This window comes from Marmota marmota, unplaced genomic scaffold (genome assembly GCF_001458135.2).
Source record: "Marmota marmota marmota unplaced genomic scaffold, marMar, whole genome shotgun sequence".
Taxonomy (NCBI): domain Eukaryota; kingdom Metazoa; phylum Chordata; class Mammalia; order Rodentia; family Sciuridae; genus Marmota; species Marmota marmota.
In genome coordinates, this window is record NW_025999941.1 from 5,833,835 (window position 1) to 5,850,387 (window position 16,553).

The window sequence follows — 16,553 nt, forward strand, 5'->3', positions numbered from 1 at the left end:
ATGTACAATTCTTTTAGTTTTACTGCTTTTTTTTTTTTTTTTTTTTAAAGAGAGAGTGAGAGAGATAGAGGTAGAGAGAGAGAGAATTTTTTTTTTAATATTTATTTTTTAGTATTTGGCGGACACAACATCTTTGTTTGTATGTGGTGCTGAGGATCGAACCCGGGCCGCACGCATGCCAGACGAGCGCGCTACCGCTTGAGCCACATCCCAGCCCCAGCTTCCTCTTTATGTACAGCTTTATTAACAGCTTCCTATTCTTTATGTCTTCTATTTCTTATTATGTCTTCTATTTCCTATTCTTTATGCATTCTATTTCTTTGTTGAGATTGTTCACTTTTTTCCATTTGTTTCCAGAATATTCATAATAGCTGACTGAAGACTTCTTTAAAATGGCCACTTTAAAAATCTTCATCAGATAACTCTAAGGTCTTTATCAACTCAGTTTTATCTTTTTCATTTAGCTTGAGATCTTCCTGGCTCTTGGTATGACAAGTGATTTTTTTTTTTTAACTGAAATCTTGATACTTTGGATATTATGATAACTAGATTCTGAATCTTTCTGCTTACAAACTGGCCATTTCAGCAGGGGAGGGGAGGTGCACACCTTGTTGCTGCCTTTGGGGATCTCCATGAGGCTGGCTCTGAACTTGTGCTCTTTCTGCCTCAGCAAAAGTCAGGTGCTAAGCAACTCAGTGAGACTCTGTCTCTAAACTTCCAGATGCCATTGCAGTCTGCAATGCGGCAGTCAAGCTGGGGACCATTTGGTAGTAGTACACTGTATCTGCACAAACACAGGCTGTGGTGCCTACTGCTCCTGGCCAAACCTGAATAGGTCGAGGGAACCCCACCAAGAACACAGGCAGGGTAAAGAGGGGGAGCAAGGGAAAAGAGAGTAGTGTAGAAATAAATATGATGACCATCACGAATGGATTTGAGCCAAATCATCTTCTTATTTCTGGGCTGCTCTTTCTGGTGGGTGGTGGTGGGAGTTCCAGCTCTCCACAAGGCCTCCACAAGGGGCTGGAAGGGGACAGGGCGCCTTATTATTGCTCCTCACCTGGCTTCTACTGACATCATTGCTTCCTTCTCTCTAGAGTGGTAAAACTCTAGGCTCTCCAAGTGTTTTTATATGTGTAAGAGGCAGGGCACTGATTTTTCCATGGTGTTTGGCTGGAGTAGAGAGAGCAGCTATGGTATAAAGCATTTTGCCCTACTAGACCCTTTCCTGGTCTTTGGGCTACAGAGAGCAGACTTCAGTTGGGGCTTTTGGTGTTTGTCATCTTCTTCAGCCCCAAGTTTGGGATAGACAAAGCTGAAGAAAACCCAAAAAGCTCACTATTGTATCCCTCCTTGGGTCCATGCCTTAGCTACCCCAACTTGTCCTCCTTCAGAGTCTGCTCAGGTTTTGTCTTAACATTTGACACCCAGGGTATTTAGTGGTACTTAGCAAGAAGAACTAGAAAAAGTCCTGCTTCCTCTACCCAGAAGCAATAATTTAAATTCTAATTTTTAAAAACGTTTTATTATGGAGAATTCCAAGCCTACACAGCTATAGAGAGAACTGTCCAGTGAGCCCCATGGACCCACCATCTCCTTTCAACAACTATCAACTCCAGACCTCTTTCACTTTCACCCTGACCTCTTTCCTCCTTCTGAGTCATTTTTAACACCAGCTGTGGACCTCACGTTTCAACTATAAACATTCACTGTGTCTTTAGAAAAACACTGTTAGTAAATAGTCAGTACCAGGGCTGGGGGTGTGGCTCAGTTGCAGAGCACTTGCCTAGCCTTGGTGAGGGCCTGGGTTCAATTCCTAAGCACCACAAACAAACAGACAATCAGAAAACAAAAATAAAACCTCAAGACCAACATCACATCAAAAACATTAACAATAAATCCTTAATATCTTCAAATATTCAGTTGGAATTCAAGTTTCTAATTATCTTATAAATTTCATGAAGCTTTCTAACAGTCAGTTTGGAACCAAATAAGGTTCATATAATTTCTTAAATTTCATTTACTCTCTTAATGTCCCTATGTTTTTTTTAATCCTTCATACCAATCTGTTTAAGACATTGGGTCATTTGTTACAATATTTTGGATAAAGTCCTCATACTGTTAGGTAAAAAATGCAAAGTGACCCAGGTACAGAAGCACACATCTATAATGCCAGCAACTCTGGAAGCTGAGCCTCTGCAAAAGCTAGGTGCTAAACAACTCAGTGAGTCCCTGTCTCTAAATAAAATACAAAATAGGGCTGGGGATATGATGAGTGGTTGAGTGCTCCCGAGTTCAATCCCTGGTACAACCCCCCAAAAAAACCAAAGTGAAGAAATCACAGCCAGAACTCATGCAGCACACCCAAAAAAAAGGATAGAAAGAAATGCCTCAGACTTTGGTGGAAGGAAAAGAATGGGCAACTAGGAAGTGGGATTTAACTTTATGTTTACTATGGGTTTTTCATTTTGATTAAAATTTACATAATGATTGGGTAACACTTAACAAATAAATTTAAACATGCACCTACAACATTGATAAACATCTACTTCATCTAACTCCAACAGCCTGAACACCAACTTACTGCATCTTGTCAAGTCTTGGTTGGGCTTGGGGGCCCTAGCTAACCATGGTTGGTTGGGAGGTTGAACCACAGCCCCACACTCCATAAACTCCTGTGGAGCTGGGCTCACCAAGCCGAGAAACAGCTGGTTCCTTTGATTGCTCCAATGGAAGGGTGTTTAAGACTTGCTAGGCAGTAAAGGCTTCATATAGAACAGAGGTTTTGAAAAAGGTTTCTGCTGAGCTCATGGATGATGCTTCCAACAAACCTAAGCCAGCAAGGGAGCCCACCACACAAAAACCTTTTTGTGGCTCTGGGGTTCACCTCCCCCTCAACACAAACTAGGCAAGTCAGAGCTCAATGACTGGATCTGCAAATGCTAACCCACTGGCCACAAGAATCTATTCAACATCCAAAAGAGGGGGGAAAAAGTAAACCCCTCGTCCCTTTATAAACTAGATGGAATATTCTCAATTCCTAGGCTCAGGTAGTGAAACAAAGCAATGTAGCCACCTAGGAGAGAGCACAAAACCAGCCTTGGCTTTCATTTCACCATGGAATAAGGATAATGTCTCAAGGCCCCATCTGTAAAGCCTCACACTGTGGCCCTGTCACCTAAAATGACCATTTTGCTGTCCTAGTTTAAAGGGGAAAAGAAGTTAACCAGATTGCCAGGTGGCCCAGCAAGTCCGCTGTGGAATTAAAAGAAGGGACTCAGATACTTGCACACCCATATTCGTGGTAGCACTATTCACGAGAGCTGGGAGATAGAAACAACTCAAACGTCTACCAACAGACAAATACATACACAAAATGTGGCACATGCATGGAATAGAATATTCAGCCATAAAAAGGAATGAAATTCTGATCCATGTGACCATGTGAACACTAAAAATACATGCTAAGAGAAGTAAGCCAGACACAAAAGCACAGATATTGTGTGACTCCGTTTCTATGAGGTACCTATGCAAATTCACAGAGACAGAAAGTAAAAAAGAGGTTACCAGGAGGAGAGAACAGAGATAGGATATTTTAATGACGCTGATATTTTCATTCCAGAAGTTGAAGAGTTCTGAAGATGGATAGCAGTGACGGTCGCATGCCACTGTGAATATACTTAATGCCACAGAACTGTACACTTAAAAATGGTTCAAATGGTGAATTTTGTGTTACGTACACTCTACCATGATTTCTAAAATACAAAAAGCTACACATATATAAATATAAAAGAAATAAAGGTTTGTTTCCTCCTCCTGTCTCCAACACTTACAAAGAGACAGAAGGAGGAAATGGCAATGACCAGCCACATTCCTGAACCAGAGTGAATGGTCACATTCTAGAAAACAGCACTGTGAAAGGAAGCCGTGTCATATTTAACAATGGGGAAATGGGACAGCCAGTGATAAGGTTATTACAAACAAGCATTTTATGTCTTGATTAGATTCAATGCATTTGGTCAATTTTGTTGACCAGGGATTTGTTTTTGCAGCTTTTTTGCCATTACAAGGAAGCACAGTCTTCAAACTCAGGGATCCCCTCATTCCAATTATGGTTCAGAGAAAGCAAAATGAGCATGCCAACTTTGAGTAAGTACAAATGGAAGGAGGACTTCCAACAAAGTCCCCAGTTCCTACCAACACAAATCATTGCATAGACCCCACCTCAATGCCAGAAAGAACCTCGAGTGGCAAGTGCATCCTCACCAGCATTACTAGGCTTTCCGTGAGTCTAAAACTTGCCCAAAAAGACCCATGAGAAGACCCAGGCACTGAAAGCAAGAACAACACCTGGTCAACATCTCTGGCCTGACATGTGTCATCTTAAGGCTTAGCTGATGCCTACAGGGAAAACACTTTACTCAAAGGGAATGTGTTTACAGGACATCCTGTGAGACACATGCCTGGAACTCTGCAAAAAGCCAATACTACCAAAAAAAAAAAAAAAAAAGTTTGGGGAAATTATTCTATATTTAAAGAGTCTAAAGAGGAATAACAAATGTAGCAATATAAACCTCAATCAAATCTTGATATGTAAGGTTATCTATTATAATAGAAAAATTTTCAGGAGAATTTGAATACAAACCAGATATCAGATGATATGAAATTATGGTCAATTTTCTTATATGTGATAATGAATCCTGTAATTAAATAAGAGGCCATCTTATTCTGAGGAGAGGCTTACTGATGAATTGAGATGTGAAATGTCACTATACCTGCATCTTTTTTTTTTTGGTCTCAGGGACCAGAAAACCCCTGAACCCCTCGTGAACCCCTGAACCCAGGGGTACTCTACCACTGAGCTGCATCCCCAGCTCTTTTTATTTTGAAGCAAGATCTCACTAAGTTACTAAGACTGGCATCAAATTCATGATTCTTCTGCCTTAGCTTCCCAAGTTGCTGGGATTATAGGATTCCACCACCACGCCCAGCTTACTTTTTACTAATTGAACAAGTGCACACATAGAAAGACACAAATAAATGTAAACACAAAGCCAAAAAGAAAACTATTCAGTTAGAATGGTAACAATTATTAATTCTGGTATGGGTTATATAGGATATAGTGTGTATAAATATTATCCCGACTGCAATTATGAAACTTAATAAAACACACTTCTTCTCTTCTGCATAGAAAAGAGAGAAAGTTGTATCTCACTGTGCCAATCCTTACCAAAAATCAAACTGTGCAGTCACACAACTGTTCTCTTTTCAAAGTTAGTGTACTTGAAGTCAGGTGCCAACCAGGGCACCAAATACCTTGAAATGGCTTCAACCCAGTATCATGTTCTGAGAAACACTCTGTCCTGTAGATGCCTCAGAGTCTCATAAACAGGATGTCTCAATAAGGAAGTTTCTGCCAGGGGTTAACAATAACTCCCATCCCATCTGGAAACCTGAGGCCACTTTTGCATAACGGGAGAAATGAATCAAGAGTCAGATGACTCAAGCTCTTGCCTGCCCCCATCAGTGATGAGTGACCTGAGGCAAGACCTATCCCCACTCCTTGTGGACAGGCTCTGATTCCTCTTCTGAAAATGCGAGCAATGGCCCTTTCTCTGTTGCAGGGTCACTGCACTAACATCACAAAGCAGCAAACTCTTCATTCTCTATCATAAGATGGTCAGAAATAATGGATCTCTAGGATAAAAGGAAAAAAAGCACATAACAAAGAAGGCCTAGGATATCTAGAAGGATTAAGCCTGTCCTATCATCTTCATTCAGAACATTCCTGGCAAAACCACATAACAATCTCCAATACCAGAGGACAAGCCTCAAAGCCAAAAGGACCAGCTCTTACCTCTGCCATAGGCCCTGGCTTTCTTTGGGTTGAGTTTGGGTTTAAGAGGAGCTCCTGGTTTGAGCTTGGCTTTGGGGAACTGGGACAGGTAAGTCATCACTGAGTGTTCATCCACATCCGGGTGAATAATTTCTTCAGGAGTGATGACCTAGAAAAACAACATGGCAGATGAATACCCAGAATGTCTCACTTGGCAAGCACTGAAAATTTTGCAAATAGCTCTTAAACCAAATGCTACAAATGCTAAGAAATTGAGTCAGCTTCTCACTGAAGTGAAATACATTAAACCAAAATGCCCAGATTGGTGTTTTTAACCTCTTAGAGGATAAAGCTGGGGGATCTTTTCCAGAAAATTCTCCACATAATTTCCAGAGATTCATTCTCTTCCCTCCCAAAATAAGACTCCTCTCTCTTCCCTGGTCAAACTTTCCAAAAAAGGATAAAGCAATAAGCTATAGCAAACAGGAGGAAGAAGAAAGAAGGAAACACACAGGATTAAAAAATACCATTTAAAAAAGTACATAGATAAAACAGCATTTTACTTATAAATCCACTCTCTACATCTCTATTAACTCTACTAATAAAAATAAACAAAATCAGTAGGAGACAATACAGGGACATATTAGATATGTGGTCTCAATCTATCAGGAGTCATTAAAAAATAAAATGGGGAGTGGGTGAATTTCTCCTGACACTCAGTTTAAGATTAGATTCACATTGGACAGGTGACCTCCATGAAGGTGTTAAAAGCCTCGGTTCTACCACTGATCCAGACCTAACAGCATGCCAAATGCTCCCTGTCCCCAACAATGGTGCTGAGCGGGTAACCACCACTCCTTAAACAAAGGGAAGGCTTGGTCTACTGACCCAGGTTATCCAAACGCTATAAACCGATGTATTCAACTTCCCCATCCCTGACATAAAAAGCAACAAAGGAAAACATTCTGATGATTAGTCTGCAAGAACAAAATAGCTCTTTGGGTTTGAACAGTGGCCTGTAATACATTCCATATAAAATTGATGTGCACAGGTTTGGCATTTCTCCCCAGCAGCTCCTTTAAAACTTTACAGTGCTAACATCATATGAATGTCAAAAGGAGATGGTTTTAGGTTTAAAAGGAGATGAAAAACATACCACACCACTTCCTGAGGGTGGGTGAGCCAAGAAATGGGTCATGTAGCACAGACATGATTCCAAAACCAAACCAAGGAAATAGGCAAGTTTTTCTACCTTCCTAGGAATCCTGTTACAAAATACACTGAAATCAGCTCTGAACACCAACTCAGACCTCAGTGGAGCCTACAGTGAGGTCTTCAGCAGCGCAGTACCAACTATCTACAACTTCTCTTTGATCAGGACTTTGACCGTCGGAGTCATGGTTGCTTAACTATCAAAGGTAGTTTTTTTAGAAAGAAACACTGGATTTCCTCCCTGCTAGGAAGAACGGACATCAGCTAAGCAATGTGGCTATCATAGATGGTATCTTAGTCTTTTTTCAAGTTCTTTTGTTATCCTTGTGACAGGATTATGGGCAATACAAATTCTTCCACAATTCCCATTAATAGTGAGTTATCCCTGTTTACAGTGTTTTTAAAAGTTCTAAGTCCTGTTAGTACGGTGTTGCACGCGTATAATCCCAGTGGCTTGGGAGGCTGAGACAGGAGGATCTTGAGTTCAAAGCTAGCCTCAACACTGGTGAGGCACTAAGCAACTTAGTGAGACCCTGTCTCTAAATAAAATACAAAATAGGGGATGTGGCTCAGTGGTTGAGTGATCCTGAGTTCAATCCCCAGTAACTCCCGCCACCCACAGAAAAAAAAAAGGTCTAAGTCCTATGACTTTCCCTAAAATATCAGATTGAAATTGTTTTTCTTTTATATAGGTAAAAGATGACTGAAAACTGGCAATTTCTTATGGTTCAACCTAATAGCTAAGGTCCACATTTGCTACTTGGGGCTTAAAGACTGCCTTTAAAGTATTTGGAGCAAAAAAAGTAGAAAATTTGGAGACAGGGAAAGGAAATCCAGGTGACAATTAGCCCTATGGACACAGAGGCTGAGATGGTGTCTGTTCTGGCCCAAGCTGGACACCATAGGCCACACTGGCTGTGCATGTAGCTGAGGACAAACATGGACACAGGATGCTCCCAGCTGGTGAGGTCCATGAGGTTTCAGCAGCCCTGAACTGCTCTGAAAATGGTGACGAAAAACAACATCGGGGAAAAACATAAGCAGACTCCACCTGAGCTCTTTCTGCCCAGCCATCCCACCCAGACTCACCCTTCCAGGGTCTGCAACAGAGGATTCTTCACCTCTTATCTTTCAGATGAATAATTTTTTTTCTGTACAGTAATACTTACCTAGTAATAAATACTGATTATCATATCACATACACACACACAAGGAAAAAGTAAAAGAAAAACAAAGTTTACCAGCATGTGACAAAGAAGAGTGACATAAGATTTTTGGGTGATCCAAAAGCACTTAAATCCACGAGAATCTATCATTTATTATGAGTAAACTGAGGGAGGTGGGAGAGGGCCAAAGGCCATGTTCTTGGAAGGCTGAATGCCAAGATCCGACTGCCCCTATGACCCAGAAAGGTATCCAGAGTGGCAGAAATAAACCAAGGGATGGGGCAGGTTCATGGGACATGGCACATGTGTTTATACCTGTGGGACACCCAGCCAGTCATCTGCCTGCTGCATGGCTTCTCGGGCATTATCCACAGGCTTCCGTGGATCCCAGGACTCCCAGTCTGGGCACAGACCTGTTAACACAAAATATGCTTTTAGCAGAGCAGATCCAAGAGACTAAAAGAAGCCACGTGTCTAAAATTAAACCCATTTACTCTCTTAACTCAAGAGAAAAATTTCCTCCAAAATCTCAGTGAATTCTATATTTTAAGGATCACACTCTTCTACATTAGCAGAGGCTTCTCCTTTAGGCTGCTATGTTCCCACATTAAGACAGGGGCTCCCCATTCCTTGAAGATCTGCTATGACAAACAAAGCCGATAAGATTATGTGGGCTTCATGACTTTTGCAGGGAGAAATTCTTTTGATCCTATTCCTGGATAGAGCTGAAAAAGACAGAACTAGCATCTGTGTGGTTCAAAAATCTACTTGCATGAAGACACAGTCATAGAATTATTTTCAAAGTCTTTATAAACACACGAAGTATAGAACTGGAGTAAAAATCCTCAGATTTAAATTGGGAAGAGGCATCCTAAGTTCTGTTTTTAAATGAATGGAAAAAGAGGGCAGTGGGAGATGAACTAATGCTGTGCTTCAAGTTCTTCCTGAATGATACCACGTTATGGGCTCTCAAGGAAGAATGCAGCTTGATCAGCCCTCCTCCTTTACTCAAAGGACACTAGCTAGTACTCCTTTGGTTGTATTTAGGACTGCTACCTTATTAGATACTAATAGGAGTTGGGAGAGCAGTGGCGCACTTCTGTAATCCCAGAATCTCAGGAAGCCGTGACAGGAGGACAACAAGTTCAAGGCCAGCCTGAGCAACTTTGTGAAAACCTGCCTCAAAATGAAAATAAAAAGGACTGGGGATGTAGCTAAGAGGTAGAATACCCCTGGGTTATCCTTGGTGACTCTTTTCTGAGTGGCTCAGTGTACACCAAGATTGTAAAACAAACAAAAATCTAATGTGCCCAGCATATACAGATCACTCGGTAAATGGAAAATATAATTATCAAAGTAGTTTTTTTTTTTTAATTAAAAACAATTTTAGAGGGTGCATGTAAACACTGGCTCTGGTTTTTCTATTGAGTGTAGGGCGGTAAACTCTATCCATCAATCTAAACCCTTCCAGTGAGGATAATTACAATCTTGGTGTACACTGAACCACTCAGAAAAGAGCCCATCAAGGGTGGAAAAGACTCCAACTGGATCCTGATCAAGCACTATTCCACAGCAATACAGAAAGAAAGGAGTGAAAAAAGCCATATATAGTCAAACCAGTGGTTAATAAAAACAAGAACTTTCCACTCTATGGAAGTTTTTAGATTTTCATGCCAAGCCACCTAAGAGGGTCACATATTTCTGCCAAAGCCATCCAGAAACCAGGCACCAATGTGGGAAGACACAGGACTTTGGAGTCTGAAAGCTAAACCCACGGTCTGCTCCAAGCATAAGCACTGAGGCCTTTGCTGGGAATTTAGACGACTAGATTCAATGCTCCAATATATCTGTGGACACACCTAGAACATCTGCCACTGGAAGGGTGAACAGTCATTTTTAGTTCCATTATTTGTCATAGAGTAGGCTAAAACCAGGAGACACACACCAGTTACAGCTAAGCTTGAAGCCAACCCCAGAAGTTTAGGGCCCAATGACTCCCATCCCAAGAGATGATTTAGGCAGAGAGGGTACTTACCTGGAGCACAGCTGTCAACCAGGGCTCCCAGGGCTTTGCCATCTTGCCAGTTCTGGTTGAAGTTGGTGATGGGCAAATAAGGGATCTTGTTCTGAATCCATCCCAGCAGCCTCTGCTTTGGTGTCTGCTTCTTGGCATCGTCATCCCCTTCATCCTCCCACACGGGCATGGAGATGGAATAGTGGAGAATCAGCGTCCATACCAGGCCCAAGATGAGCTTCAGGTTCCCATCCACAATGGCTTTGCTATCTGTGGAGACAGGCATAGGTATGGTCATTCTTTTGGGTGACCCAAGCATGAATCATGCCCCTGAGTGAATGAAGTTCTCACCCCTAAGATATTTGAGAGTGAACGGGCACAATGCTAGGATTTGCATCAAAATACTTGAGGATGGGAATAGAGGAAATATGATTCCAAAATGTTATTCACTGGCACCACTGGATCATGAGGATGCACTATACTATTGTCTCTATGTGGATGCTTGAAATTTTTCATAAGAAAAAGTTTTTACAATTTATAAAAAATCATTTCAGAAATATAAACAATAAAAAGGTGTCTAAGCTAAGGTTGTGGCTCAGTGGCAGAGTGCTTGCCTAGCACATGTGAGGCACTGGGTTCAATCCTCAGCACCACATAAAACTAAAGAAATAAAATAAAGGTATTGTGTCCATCTACAACTAAAAATTTAAATAAATAGGTACATAAGTAAATTTTTAAAGGAGGGTGGAGGCATCACTGAGAAAACCACCTGCTAACCTGGTGTCACAGTCTAGACTATATGTGTGTATGCTTGTATACACTAATGTCACAGTGTTTGCTGCCCTGAATGTATATTATACTATACTGTTGACTGTTTTGCAGTGCTGAGGATGGAACCCAGGGTCTCACACGTTAAGCAAGTGCTTTTCCAATGAGCTGCATCCCCAGCCCTACAATCAGCTTTTAAATGCTTCTTTTCACTATTAATATGTCTTAGTCATCCTTTCCTTATAAATATTGTTTTCATTTATACTCCTATCTATAGGTTTAAGAGGACAGAGTCCTCTTAAATCTCACCAATGCTCAGTGTTTTCAGTTTTGACAAAAATTGACAAGTCAATTTTTCAAAAGAGGAAATCATTTAATAGTTAAAATGACGCAAATGGGCAAAGCCAAGGGGGGAAGTGGGAAGCCAAAGTCATAGCCCCTTTCTAGTCTTCCCTCTGCTTGACAAAACACCACACTTTGACCAGCGCTTCCAGTTCTCTGTCCTTTTACCAACGTCCATCTACACCCACAAAACTCAAACAACAGCTGGGTACAGCAGTGCATTCCTGAAATCCCATCTCGGGATGCTGAGGCAGAAGGATCACAAGTTTGAGGCCAACCTGAGCGACTCAATGAGACCCTGCCACCAAGCTGGGGTGTATCTCAGTGATACGGCAACCCTGGGTTCAATCCCCCATACAAATGAATTAAAAAAAAAAAAAAACTCAAGCATTATAAATATTATCTTTAAATATCTCTATCTCCCTCTCCCTCAGTTTCTTATCTCCCTCACTACCAAACATCCACCCCCTTGTACAGGGACCCCAAGGTGAAAACAGTGGAACCACCTTGGGATCTTCCTTCAAATCCCTGGTATAGTATGCACAGTGTATCATCTCCCCCTACCCTAACCTCTTGGCAAATCTCTATACCTTCCCAATAAAAATCAACCTTCTCCTCTTTTGCAGCATCTTGAACAGCCATTGAAGAAGTTAAGTCTCTGTTCACATAACCCAGCACCATCTTTCTAGTCCTTATTCCCTGGTCCTGACTTCCACAGTCAACTCCTTAAACACACCTTCAGAACCTACACAAGTTCCAGTGAGCTTTACCCTTGTCACCCATACCCACCCACCATAACCCATTCTCAGGCTCAAAGATGGCCTATTCCCCCAAGATATCTTATTCTGAACCCCAGGGCCTTTTGGTATTCTGTATTCCTTTGATGGAAAGACTCTTTACACCATCCTCCTGCAAGACAAACCCTGGTTCATCATTCAGGCACCAAACCTCAAGGTTGGTGGTGCAACATTCCCACCAGCATGTGTGTTGTAAACAGGCCAGGGACCTCTCCCTCAACATAGGACCTTCTGTCCGTTTCCCCGACTCCTACCCTCAGGCCCCAGGAATGCCTAGTAGAGAGTAACCAATCCTTCTTCATCTTTGAGTCACCCCTGTGCCCCACCACAAGCCACCTGGGTTGCACATACACCAGATTGCACACAATGAAACCCAACTACAACCACATGCCGCTAAGGAGTGCATGGTCTGCCACTCAAAACTGAAAGACTGAGGGCTTTTTAAAAATTAAGCTGGTTGGGGCTGGGGTTGTGGCTCAGGGGTAGAGCGCTCGCCTAGCATGCTTGAGGCACTGACCCTGTCTCAAAATAAAAAATATTCGATCCTCAGCACCACATAAATGCAAAATAAAGATATTGTACCTACTTAAAACTAAAAAATAAATATTAAAAACAAATAAATAGAAAAATATAAAAATTAAGCTGGTTATTGTTGGATCTCTTACAACAAAAGATCCTCTAAAAGCCCACACCCAAACCCACAGAAACCAAGAACAAATTTCACAGTTGCAGATTCAGGCATAATAAAACCTGATCAAGTACATTGGACAAATAAAGATTATCATGAACTGGCTGGTTAGACAAACTAAATTCAAGCAATCTTCACTCCAAGAGTGACGGTATCCAAGAATTTTCTATGTAATTAATTATCAAATAATAACTTTGAAGCAGGACTATCTACATAATTCATAGTACCTAGTTTTTAAAAAAAAATGGAAATGCAGGGCCCTTTGCCCAAAAAGCATGGAGAATTTAAAGACTACAACATCATTAAATCAAGTGGAGAGCCCTCTGAGCGTACAGGTTGTGTGAACACAAGGCCAGTCCTGCTTCTAAGGTCCTCCAGTCAATATAGGAGCAGTGGTCCACAGAAAACCCTGGACTCTGCACTTGGTATCTGAGCAATTAATTCATGGCAGTCCTTGACCATGACTAAAATTTTTGGATTATATATCCTGTTACAAGGTTATCTTTGAAATGCTATTCATTGCCAACTTATTACCTATCGATCATCAGAATTTCCAGGTCAAATTTCCATTCCAGTTTCCTTTATTCAAGCTAAAGGCTTGAAGAATAATCTTCAAAAATGTGGGCAGGCAAGGTGTAGTGGTGCATATCTGTAATTCCAGTGACTGAGGAGGCTGAAGCAGGAGGATCACAAGTTTGAGGCCCTCAACAATTTAATGAGGCCCTAAGCAACTTGGCAAGACCCTGTTTCAAAATAAAAAATATAAAGGGCTGCAAATGGAGCTTAGTGGTTAAGTGACCCTAGGTTCAATCCCTAGTACCTTGAAAAAAAGTGGGAGGGTGAGAAAGTGGGGGAGTGAAGTTTATGTGTGTCACCCAGCCACAAGCCACCAGTGTGCAAAACTCAAAACCTCCCAGAGTTTTGTGTTAAATGCTTTTCAAAAGCAAACCTGAAGATTTAATGCATAACTCAAAACACAAAGCAAGTTTGCTGTTTTGCTGTATTTTTATCTAGCTTACACATGCTGCTCTAAAGGAAAGAGACAAGAATCTTTTTTAAATCAAAAATATTTGGGGGGGAAATATGACTCAGTTAAAGTCTGAGCCAAATTTATGAAAAATATAATGCTCAGGATTCTGTTTCCAATGAATTCAAGGTGGGTGTCCAAATGGGAAAGCCCCCATTACAGTCTCACTGGGATAAATGATACCTTCATTCTGCTATTCTAAGAAGCTGGAGGGAAAACAGTCCTTGTTCCAAAAGTGATTTTGACAGGTGAAAGTTCAAATGCCTGACCACATTCTTGGAACAATAAAAAATGGCAACTTACCCAAAAGGCCTCCCCAGTTCCCATCCACAGGAAACAGGAGACTCCCAGGCCTTGAAAACATCACAGAATCACTGTCTAACCATTACCACAGATTACAGAATTTTCAGACCTGAGTGTGCTCAGCAATGTTTATACTGACTATAAACATGGAGCAGAAATGTAAACAGAGCGGCTGGGGCTGTAGCTCAGTGGTACAGCACTTGCCTAGCATGAGTGAGGCCCTGGGTTCGATCCTCAGCACTACATATAAATAAACAAACAAACAAATAAATAAATAATTGTGTTGTGTCCATCTACCAAAATTAAAAGAAATGTAAAAGGAGGAAAAGGTCAAATCAGTCAAAAGCCTCTACACTTTGAGCGTTGCTTGAGGGCCTTTTTCAGAAATAACGTAGCACCCAGCATGCCTGCCCCATCTCCTGGTGGGGGCAGATGTCAGTGCACTGGAATCTGAGCATTGATTCCTCCTCCCAAACCCCAATTGCAATTCCTACATAACCATTCCTGGTTCTGGACAATACTGATCTTCAAACCATATACTCTCATATGTTAAATTATCCAGTGTTGCTTTTAAGTGAGGTCAGAAGTTTTTTGTTTTTTGTTTTTTTTTTTTTTAATTTTAATTGCTGGAAAATTCAGTTGAGCTACTTGTCATTTCTGCACATCAGTTCTCCAGCCCTCATTAAGATGCATTCCATATACGCAATGGGGGTATTTACAGGTAGAAGCCAGCTATTTTCAGTCTCTCTGCAAAAGCATCTTGGAAACGTCTATTTAGAGAACCAGTTCCCCAGAGTAAGGGAGACGAAGGCCTTTCTCATCTCCATTCCCATTGGCAGGGCCAATCCATGCAACCACCTGTAAATCCACCACATCTAACACTGCATTATCCACAGGGTTCCCAGAGGCTGTCAACAATTAACCAAGTTCACCTTGAGGTGGTAACCCAAGAAGAAAGGTTATCTTTGACCACAACATAGCTAATAGAAAGGTCAGAAACAGCCAATGAGTGACTACAGGAATCAAGGAGTAATATAGTGTGGCTAGGACATGTCACCAAGGCCATATTCCACACTATGATTTGATCTTTTGGGAATAGAATGCCATGCTCTCTCTCCCTGTCCCTTCAGCTCCATCACCCTCCAAGAGGCAGAATGGCAGAGTAGTTGCAATAACAGGCTCCAGAACCAGCAGCAACTCAACTGTTTTTCATTTAGAATGACCCCTCTTCCCCCATCTATTGAGTAGGAATGTGAACAACTTCATGGGATTGTTATAAAGAGTAGGCAGATCAAAGAATGCCAAGAGTTGAGCACAATGCAGGACACACAGTAGGTACTCTCTCTTTCCTCATGTATTCACCTGATATGTGCCAAACACTCTTCCCTAGTGCGAGAAAGCCAGAAGCCATAATCCAAGTGTTATGGAAAATCAAAGGAAATATGCTACGAATTTACATGATTGAAATGTTCTATTTTCAATTCTCTGAGACAAGCAATTTATTAGATAGGCCGAGCTCACTTGTTCCCAGGGGATGCGGATCCACATTGCAGTAAACCTGGGACATGTGGGGATCTATACAAGGAGAATACTTCTGAGTTGAATGGTGAAAAGAGACCAACATGGCCTGAGACCCCCAAACAGGTACCCAGAGAAAGTCCAGCTACTGAAGTCCTGACAATTTATCATACTTTCCTGAAAGAGAGTATGGAACTTTGAGCAGCTCCTTTGGGTGGATGTTTAGCCCTTCCTTGACTTCCGAGCTTCATGGTACCCCAAGCTCACCCTTCACCCTTGGTTTGCAGCCTACTTGGCCCAGAATTCCCTTCCCATCTCCTTTTTTCTTGGGCTGGTTAATGTCTCTTCTACCTCATCCAACTCCACAAAATTAGAAAAAGCGCCCTGTAAAGCACGCCTCAGGGTGTATGCCCTCTCCTTCAGTGCACCTCCTACAACTGTTAAAGAATCACCTGCCTGGCACATCTGCCTCCTCTGCAAAAGTTCAGCCCCCACAAAATCAGGAACCTAGTTGATTTTGCTACCAAGTCCCTCTGAGGAACAAGCTAACAAATACTCAGCTCCCTGGCACCTTCTCACCTCCAGTGTACTAGGAGAGGCAGTGCTGCATGTTGTAAAGTAGGTGCAAAAAATAAACCAGGCATGGTAGCGTATACCCTAGTGCCAGCTACTTGGGAAGCTGAAGTAGCTTGAGTAGTCCAACCTGGGAAAAATAGCAAGACAACCATCTCAAAAAAAAAAACCATCCAACAATGTGCTGCCTACAGGAGATGAATTTGATAGGAAAAGACATACATAGACTGAAGGTGAAAGGTTGGGAAAAATCATATCACTCATATGGAAATGTCCATACTCATATCAAACAAAATAGATTTCAAGCCA

At 41.6% G+C, this 16,553-nt stretch overlaps 1 protein-coding gene and 1 long non-coding RNA gene across 5 annotated transcripts in view; one reads left to right on the forward strand and one right to left on the reverse strand.

Annotated features, from left to right (window-relative positions):
• The window catches only part of Flnb (filamin B), a 147,751-nt gene that overhangs the window by 77,546 nt on the left and 53,652 nt on the right, over positions 1 to 16,553 (reverse strand). For all 4 annotated transcript variants that reach the window (XM_015494377.2, XM_015494382.2, XM_015494381.2 and 1 more), the window contains exons 2-4: positions 10,250 to 10,498; positions 8,530 to 8,627; positions 5,858 to 6,005 (exon numbers count right to left, since the gene is read on the reverse strand). In XM_015494377.2, the coding sequence (XP_015349863.1) occupies positions 5,858 to 6,005; positions 8,530 to 8,627; positions 10,250 to 10,498 (495 nt within the window). The remainder of the gene's footprint in view (positions 1 to 5,857; positions 6,006 to 8,529; positions 8,628 to 10,249; positions 10,499 to 16,553) is intronic.
• The window catches only part of LOC125616250, a 7,236-nt gene continuing 7,080 nt past the window's right edge, over positions 16,398 to 16,553 (forward strand). The window contains exon 1 of the long non-coding RNA XR_007346860.1: positions 16,398 to 16,516. This is a non-coding gene — a long non-coding RNA (uncharacterized LOC125616250). The remainder of the gene's footprint in view (positions 16,517 to 16,553) is intronic.